General features: G+C 45.3%; 1 protein-coding gene across 3 annotated transcripts; it reads left to right on the top strand.

Moving 5' to 3' along the window:
• The first annotated feature begins 1,934 nt into the window (after positions 1 to 1,934).
• On the top strand, positions 1,935 to 7,331 carry RRM2 (ribonucleotide reductase regulatory subunit M2). 3 transcript variants are annotated; one of them, XM_062488485.1, is made up of 10 exons: positions 1,935 to 2,083; positions 2,160 to 2,223; positions 2,597 to 2,751; positions 2,879 to 2,995; positions 3,498 to 3,631; positions 4,316 to 4,410; positions 5,140 to 5,273; positions 5,646 to 5,750; positions 5,879 to 5,992; positions 6,395 to 7,331. In XM_062488485.1, exons 1-10 carry the CDS (start codon positions 1,955 to 1,957, stop codon positions 6,545 to 6,547), a joined length of 1,200 nt encoding a protein of 399 aa, XP_062344469.1. In that variant the 5' UTR covers positions 1,935 to 1,954; the 3' UTR covers positions 6,548 to 7,331. The 3 variants fall into 3 exon arrangements, with proteins under 3 accessions (XP_062344469.1, XP_062344467.1, XP_062344468.1); XM_062488483.1 differs by having other exon boundaries at positions 2,160 to 2,237; positions 2,617 to 2,751; XM_062488484.1 differs by having other exon boundaries at positions 2,160 to 2,266; positions 2,634 to 2,751.
• The last annotated feature ends 1,249 nt before the right edge of the window (positions 7,332 to 8,580 follow it).

Genomic DNA, 8,580 nt, shown 5'->3' with positions numbered 1-8,580 from the left:
AAGGGCAGAGCTTCTTTTACACACCTAAAGATAGGGCAGGAGCTAGCTGACATCCCTGATTCTGAGCACTTCAGAGCAGGACAGCAACCTACTGCCTTCAACCCAGCTCTGACAAAGAAGCTGCCTTGAAAATGCCAGTCCCAAAATGCAGTTACATCATGGAGAAGGATGTACATGAAGGGAGGAACAAATGTAGTTGGGTTAAACTGCTATAATATAAAAATTCAGCATGGGCACTCATTTCTAAATATCATTTTGTGGCAGCTCCAGCAGCACAGAGTTGCAACATGCTTCCTCACAGACCCTCTCTGTACTCTTCCTGGTGCTTTTTTCTCCTTGTAGAGCCATAATCCTAGGAGAAGGCTTTGATGCCCTGCCATGGGCTTCTGAGAACAGGAGCTGGACTGCAGAGATAGCACAGCCATTGCATCGTGACAGCCTTTGCCCCACAGAGCTTGTGGTGGCTTTGGGGTTCTTTATTGGGGTGGGAGGGTAAATGAGTTTGGGTGTGATGGGGAGGATGCTGCTCTTGCTCTCTGCCAACTCTGCCAGCAGCTGTTGAGGTGGCAGGAGATAAATGGGTGTTACATAGACACCTGTAAGCCTTTTGAGAGATGCCTGGTACTCCTGCCTCTAGGACCAGCTTCCTGGGACAGAGCAGGAAGGTGTTTGTGCTTGTCCAGGCTGCCTACTAGGATGGGGTTTTGTGGTGCTCACTTTCCTGGGATAGAGATGTATATTTAGGTCAAAGAGTCGCACAGAAGATCTGGGTGGGTGTCTGGACCCACCAATGTCCTAAAACAGAACCAAAAAAACCCACAAGCCTAATATCTCTGCTGGCCATTTCTGGTAACATCCCAGCTGAGCAGGGCTGAGCCGAAATTGTGACTTTGACACTGACTTGCTAAAATGAATAACTGACTTGAATTTACAGTGTCAGAGGTGGTGCTGGAGGGGAGTACTTTTGATTTTCTTCCAAATCCACAGCAGTAAATTTAACATAGTACCATTATATAGTTTTACTGCTCTTTTGCTCTACTTGCCTCTTCTCCAGCCAAGCAGTGCTGGGCCATGTAATTCATCCTCCCTGTGAACACACTCAGATGACAGGGACCAGTCCAGGCCATTCTGCATCCCATGTGACTGAAGAGCTTCCACATCTCACAGAGCTCCTGGTTTCATTAAACTGCTTCAGAGAAAACATTTTAGCTGACAAGAGCAGATCCCATGTGGAACTGGATGAGGAAAACGATGTTGCAATTTAATTAACAGAAAAGAAAAGTTGACTTTTAAAAACTATGAATGTTCACATCCTCTTTATACCTGTGTTCTCCTTTACTTGTGCTATTTATTTAAAACACGTGAAACCGGGTGGCACACGGAGACAGTTTCTCCAGGAAGCCAATTTCTGCCTCCAAATGCAGGCATGTGGAATCTCTATCCAAATTCAGGGATCAGCGTTGAAAATGAAAATGAACAGCTAAGTAGGAGGATCCAGAAAAGAAAAGGGGAAGCAAGGCAAAGTGGCACGTCCAGACCTGTAGCCCAAACCCAGGTTACCTTCTCGTATCCAGAAACGAATTTTGGACTTTTCCATCGCAGCCGATCCTTTCTCGAGCAGGGGTGAGGCGCGGGCCCCGCACCCGGAGCTCTCCGCAGGAGCGGGGCGGGACCTGCCGCTCTTTCCCGCCTTGCCCGCGCGCCGCTGGCGCCAAAGCCAGGGGCGGGGCTCTTCCTCCCGCGCCGCCGCCACAATGGGAGGCGGGACCCCGCCCGCGGTATCAGCCAATGGAAGCGCGGGGGCGGGCGGCGGCGGGCGTGGCGAGAGCTGTGAGTGGCCAGTCGGCCGTTCTGGCGCCAACTTCGAAGCGGATATAAAGGGTCGGGGCGGGAAGTTGCGTTCAGTGCTGCTTGTCTCTCCGCTGCTGCTGTTGCCGCCGCTGCCGTTCTAACCATGCTGTCCGCCCGCACCCCGCTCACCGCCCGCCCCGACCAGCCCCGGGTGTCGCCCAAGAAGAGCCAGTCTCCTATGAAGAGTCTGTCGTCCATGAAGGGCCTGGCGCTGAGCGACAAGGAGAACACGGTGAGCGCCCGCCTGCCCTCCCACCCCCCGCCCGGCAGCGCCGCATCGCGCTCACTCTGCCCCTCTCTCCCCGCAGCCCCCTACGCTCAGCAGCGCCCGTGTCCTGGCCAGCAAGACGGCTCGCAAGATCTTCCAGGAGGGCGACGGCAATCGGGTGAGTATAGAACCCCGGGAACCGCGCCTGTCCTTGTGCTGTTTCCCTGAGGCTCCTGCAATCCCCGCTCCGCTCTTCTCTCCCCATCGGTGTTTTCTCCTTTCTGCCCCCGACCGAGCCCCCTGGTCCCCTCTGGTTGCTGCAGCACCGCAGCCCGCCCCAGCCCTTCTCCCTGGGGCTGGATCTTCCCCACCCTCCCGGGCCCTTCTCCCTCCGGGGGTCTTTCCGCCCTGCCCAGACCCTGTCGTTGGGAAGGATCTGTCTCTCCTCCCAGCCCTGCTCCCTCTCGGGGGTCTCCCCCGAGTTGCTGCCCCTCAGTCTACCCCCGAGGCCCGGCGCTGCCCCGAGCCCAGCCCGAGCCGCTCTCCCGCCATTCCAGGTGCCGCGGGGCGTGGAGGAGGAGGAGCCGCTGCTGCGGGAGAACCCCCGCCGGTTCGTCATCTTCCCCATCCAATACCACGACATCTGGCAGATGTACAAGAAGGCCGAGGCCTCCTTCTGGACGGCGGAGGAGGTGAGGGGTGGGCGGCCACGGCCCCTCCAGCCCGCAGCCCTGGGGCGGGGTCCGGGGTGGCCACGGTGCTCAGGGAGAGGTCTCCCACCGGAGCACCCGTTTCTTATTTATCCTGCAATTGTTTCAGGTGGACCTTTCCAAAGACCTCCAGCACTGGGAGTCTCTGAAGCCTGAGGAGAAGTACTTCATTTCTCATGTCCTCGCCTTCTTTGCTGCCAGTGATGGCATTGTCAATGAGAACTTGGTGAGTGTGTAGGAAGTCCCGACAGAAATAACACCTTGGGTAGATAACCAGATAACTCACATGTTCGCCATGCTTGCTCTGGTTGATCCAGCTGGTTTGCTGGCTCATGGAGTGTTATGGCATTAGAATGCATGGGGGGACAGTCCTGTGTTAATTAGTGAATTGGGATTGGTTTTGTGATCTCCAAGTTTCTCTATTCCCCACTGAGTGCTACAGTACAGTAACACTTGGCTGTTTCACAGCCCATGTTCTGCTTCTACCCTCTGTGCTCTTCTTCCTAATGGGGGATAAGTAAAACTGAGACATCTTCCTATTTCCCATGGGGCTGAAGAATACCTTCTTACTTCATATTCTGTGGAGTTCTGCCTTCATGTATTGCTGTTAGTAATCTACATCTCTGGAATTAATCCAAAAAAGATTTTGTGAGCTGATAAATACAGCATTTATGCCTCTAATCTGCAAATCTCAAACACTCTTCCAAATGCTTATTTATTTCCTCTAGGTGGAGCGGTTCAGTCAAGAAGTACAAGTCACAGAAGCTCGTTGTTTCTATGGCTTCCAGATTGCCATGGAAAATATACATTCAGAAATGTACAGTCTTCTTATTGACACCTACATTAAGGATTCTAAGGAGAGGTTTGTATTGCTTGATGATAAGTTCAAAACTCAGTAAACATTCAGAATTTAGTTAATACATGTCAGTTGTTCTCTATCAGGCTAATTATAAGTAGTAACTTAGACTTATCCAAAAAGCCACTGCTGTTTAAGAGCTGTTCTACTCCACAATATCTCTTTTCCTGTGAGGTGTAAGACCTTGCTTATGTTAAGAGTGAAACTGAAATCACTCAGTAGTGGCATAAAATAATTGTACAATGTAAAAGATGAAGAAATCGAATAAGGGGAGTATATTAAGTTTTAAAAGTCAGTTTTACTGCTACTGAAAAAGCTTGCTGTATCATTTTTGGTCTGAGATGCTGAAGTCTAGCAACAGCTGCTTACATGAGAGGTGTGATGCCTTCATACTGTAAAGTGGATCCTGGTTAATCTCTAGTTTTGACAGCCTTGTTCAAGTACACTTGGTGAAACAGTTCTCCCCTTGATATTGTAATGGGAATTCATGTGAGCTGGTGTTGATGTGATGGGTATGTGAATGAAATAGTAGTTGATTGGAAAAAATAGAGCTAGATTAGTGCCAGGTAAGTGGGGGAAGGACAAATACCAGGGTGAAGGTGCAGTGATCAAGGTTAAGTGATCAAGATTATTTATAGCAGTGAATCCTTATTCTGCTGGTTATGCTGATGTCTTACCCTTCTTTCTCAGGGAATTTCTTTTCAATGCTATTGAAACATTACCATGTGTTAAAAAGAAGGCAGATTGGGCCTTGTGCTGGATTGGGGACAAGAAAGCAACATATGGTGAGTAGATATATTGGAAACAAAGTGAAATTCCTTTCATAAAGATAGAGGAACCACCATTTCTCCACACTTCACAGTTAACAGATTTTTGCTGCCACAGAGGGTACATGCTCTCCAGTGTAAGATACTGGTGTAATTCCAGATGTGAAAAAAATAATTTTCATCTTCAAATGAACTACTGACAGGAAATCTTTGTCAAGTTGCTGACATAATGAATAATAAGATTGTGTGGCAATCATCATATGCCTGACTGTATGATCAAACTATAAATTGCTGCCACATGTCATGGCCATCTAGAGCCAGTAGACATGTCTGGTTGGAGACTGTAGCTCCTCTGCCTTGGTGATTCCTTATGTCTTGCTTCAAAGGTGAGATGGTACAAATCATTACTTCACTAGTATTGAAACATTTTTCGTGGCCAAAGATGAGCAGAGACTGACTTAAATCAGCTGCCAAAATGACTGCTCTTTTTAGTGAGCCGTCTGAATAAGGGCAGTATTGAGGGTTGACCCAGGAGGAGGAAGGAGCCTTGGCTTCAGCTACTTAGTAGCTACTCTGATTAGTTCCTGCTTTCTACCTTGTGTGTTTGGTGTAATTTTCAAGCACAGGCCATAGTACGCTTAGGCAGAAACAATGTAATTCGTTTTGCAGGATGTAGTTTGGGACTGGTGTGTGTCAATCCTATTAAGTTTTCTGTGTGTGGTATTACTGTCAATCTTCTCTTAACAGGAGAACGCGTAGTAGCTTTTGCAGCTGTGGAAGGAATTTTCTTTTCTGGCTCTTTTGCATCAATTTTTTGGCTGAAGAAAAGAGGACTAATGCCTGGACTCACTTTTTCTAATGAACTAATCAGTAGAGATGAGGTATGAGTCAAATTCTTGCAGTTAAGATGAAGTGCTATAGTAGCTCAAAGTAACGATGCTCAATTGGAGCCTATATTTTAAGGAGTATATTTAGAAACAGGCAGACTCTAAAGCTCACTAAAGTGTGTAAACATGTGTCACTGTGGATCTTGCAGAAGCATATGAATGAATGTAGCATTTTAACTTCCTCTAAAGTAGTTGGAGGGTTCTCTCTCACCAATGCTTGCAGCTGCTGTGCCTTGCACTGACAGAACTTGCTTGTGATGCCTTCTGCTGAGGCAGAAAGTTGTCTGTAACATGGCAAAGGTGATGCTACTTACACTGATTTAGAAGACCACAGAGTTCCTGAAATAATTTTCTGAAACTTTGCAGGGCTTGCACTGTGATTTTGCCTGCCTCATGTTCAAGCACTTGATACACAAACCATCAGAGGAGAGAGTAAAGGAAATAATCATGAATGCTGTTCTCATAGAGCAGGTAACTGTCTACCTCTTGTTTGGGAACTTCCTTGCAATCAAAGCTGGGGAGCTGAGCTTTTGGGCACAAAACTAACCTAGATGATAGTGAATACCAGTTTGTATACATAAAATGTTTGTTACCTGCAGGAATTCTTGACAGAGGCACTGCCTGTAAAGCTGATTGGGATGAACTGCACTTTAATGAAACAGTATATTGAGTTTGTGGCAGACCGGCTTATGTTGGAACTGGGATTTAACAAGGTAAGGCTCTAAGACACTGAATACTTCATGGGAAAAATAGAGTGTTAAGTTTAATTTCCTTCAGAAATCCAAATCAGAAATTGGCTGCAGCAATATTGTTTTAACTTATAAAATGATTTAGCAGTTCTGCTGCTGCATCCTATTTGGAGAGGCACAGTAGAAAGATCAAAAGGATGCTATGGAAAAAGTTGTATTAGTAGCTGTGCTTCTGTTTACTGCAGCTAAAAGAAGGCAGGAACAAAGAGTAGAGAAGGCTTTTGGGGCAGAGGTTTTTGTTCACTACATAGTAAGCCTGCTGATGCTGCCATTATAAACTCCTTCCAACTGATCTCTAATGCTTTTTGCATACTCAAAATGTGAGCACCTGCAGTGACTACAGAATTAATTGCCTGTGCATTTCAGATATACAAAGCAGAGAATCCTTTTGACTTCATGGAAAACATCTCTCTGGAAGGCAAGACAAATTTCTTTGAGAAGCGAGTAGGTGAATATCAGAGGATGGGAGTCATGTCGAAGCCCACGGACAACTCTTTCACCCTGGATGCAGAATTTTAAGTGACCTGGGACCATGTGCATTAATGTGCATCCTGCCCTGTTCACAGGGAAGCATTCAGTGTGCTGAGTCAGTGTGACTTCATACCTGTACTGAAATCCCACTCTTGTGAAGTGTGGTGATGTTGGTATACTTTAGAAGGTTGGTGTAGCTCCAGCAGTAAACCCCTTTTTAATTGTTAGATTTTTCCAATGGTGTTAATACATAGGATGCTCAGGTGTATCTTACAGCACATGCTATTCCACTCCATGGAAGGTCTTTAAAGGTACTTCCTTCTGCAAGGTGGGAGGTGGTGGGCACTGACCCCTGGATTCTGCTGTTCTCATCATAAACAGGGAATAGTTAAAAATTCCAGTTGTAAATTTGTTGAATAGTCTGTGGAAAATTCTGGAGGCAACTACATGATAACCTCACTGCTTTTTAAGCAGATTTTAAGTTTACCATTTTTACTATTTTAATAGTTTGTACATAAACCTGGCACTTTAATGTTTAAAATAAACAACTGTATTGTAATATTCAACAATAGTAAAAATGCATGTCAAAATCTTTTGCAGCTTAACCTTTTTGACTTGTACTTCTTTCTGTGTGTGTAATTTAAAAATGGTGCTGTGAATTAAACTATTCATATTAAAATTTCTCAAAGAACAGGAAGAAACCTGGTACAAAAGGTAAAGAACTAAATTGGCTAGTCTGGGTGCTGAAAAATAAGATGCAGCTGGCTTGTGGACTTGATTGCCTTTTTTAGTATCTGGGAACAGTATTTCTTGTAATAAAGAGCTGGTCGGACTCAGTGTTGTACTGGCTTCAATGCTCCAATGGGCAAAGTTGTGTGCTGCTTTCCTTTTGAATTACAGTTTTTCTGAGGAAATGCAAGGTCTCCAGGAAATAGCTTCTTAGTCATGTGGTTGATAGATGTCAAGTGAAATTGTTGTGCTGAGCTCTGACTTTGACTGCAGTACACAGATGTTTCAGGGTAAATTTAGCTAATTCAGGCTGGTGCAGTATTCTGAGCTTTGCATTATTCCAGTTAAGTCTTTGTTTTCACTACTTTTATGTATTAAAACTATTTCTACACTAAAACATGGTTCTTCCACACCAAACAGCAGGAAAAATGAGTATGCTTTGCATAACTGATGTAAGGTATGTGGTCTGTGAAGGATCCCTCTGGTTTCAGAGTTCTGGGAAATGATCTGCAGTGAGATGAAATGGCAGTGGGATAGACTGAAAATGGCTACTGCCTTACTGTACAAAAGGAGTTTATCCATTATTTAGTCTAATATTCAGCAAGGAATGTTCTACAAGCCTTTCTTTTCTCAAGCAATAGTTAAAGTGAATAAGCTTTGTAGAATTTGAAACCTTTTCCTTCACAGGAAAGAGCACTGGAATTTACTTCTTGCTGATCAAGTGCTCCCTCTCTTAAAGCACAGTAATTGTGGTGCTTCTTTGAGAGATGCTGCCTTGGTATAAAATTAACTGGCTTGCTGGTCTTAGCTCCTTTGCTCTTGATTGTACTGAAGGCAATGCTGTGTGACTGCTCTTCCCCGAGTCTGAAGCTAGCAGGATGCACAAGGCTATCCTGGGGAGACCTCCCAATAAATAATTAAAAAATCCTAACCTCTAAAGTCAAATTCAGGATGGAGGGCTGTTAACTGACAGCTCTAATAAATGCCTTGCAGCACTGATGCTACTGACAGGTCTGTGACTGCAGTGGCCTGAGAATAATGTATTAGGAACTGGAATAGGGATGTGCTAAATTGGACAGCCAGGCACATTATTTTGAAGCACTGGAATTTAATGCTTGTTTCTGCCTAAATACCAGCATTCCCTTCTCAGTAAATTAGGCTTTGTTCTTTTCCTTGGGTTCTCTCAGTAGTCAAAGCTTTGATCAAATTAAGTGATAAAATCATCAGAAGTCAGAGTGTTAAGGCTGTATTGTTCAGAGCACGAAGGGGGCAGTAATAAAATACCGAGGTTAGTTTGGACCTGAGTATGATTTATCAGCACTCAATTTATATTCAAATCTGTTAATTTATAT

This window comes from Cinclus cinclus, chromosome 3, assembly GCF_963662255.1.
Source record: "Cinclus cinclus chromosome 3, bCinCin1.1, whole genome shotgun sequence".
Classification (NCBI taxonomy): Eukaryota; Metazoa; Chordata; class Aves; order Passeriformes; family Cinclidae; genus Cinclus; species Cinclus cinclus.
This window is presented reverse-complemented; position numbering and strand designations above follow the sequence as displayed.

Excerpts from the sequence above, each read along its gene's own strand:
- RRM2 (XM_062488484.1), top strand. The coding sequence starts at position 1,955 with ATGCTGTCCGCCCGCACCCCGCTCACCGCCCGCCCCGACCAGCCCCGG. Across the intron at positions 2,752-2,878 it reads CCTTCTGGACGGCGGAGGAG|GTGGACCTTTCCAAAGACCT; the intron begins GTGAGGGGTGGG and ends CAATTGTTTCAG. Across the intron at positions 5,751-5,878 it reads ATGCTGTTCTCATAGAGCAG|GAATTCTTGACAGAGGCACT; the intron begins GTAACTGTCTAC and ends TGTTACCTGCAG.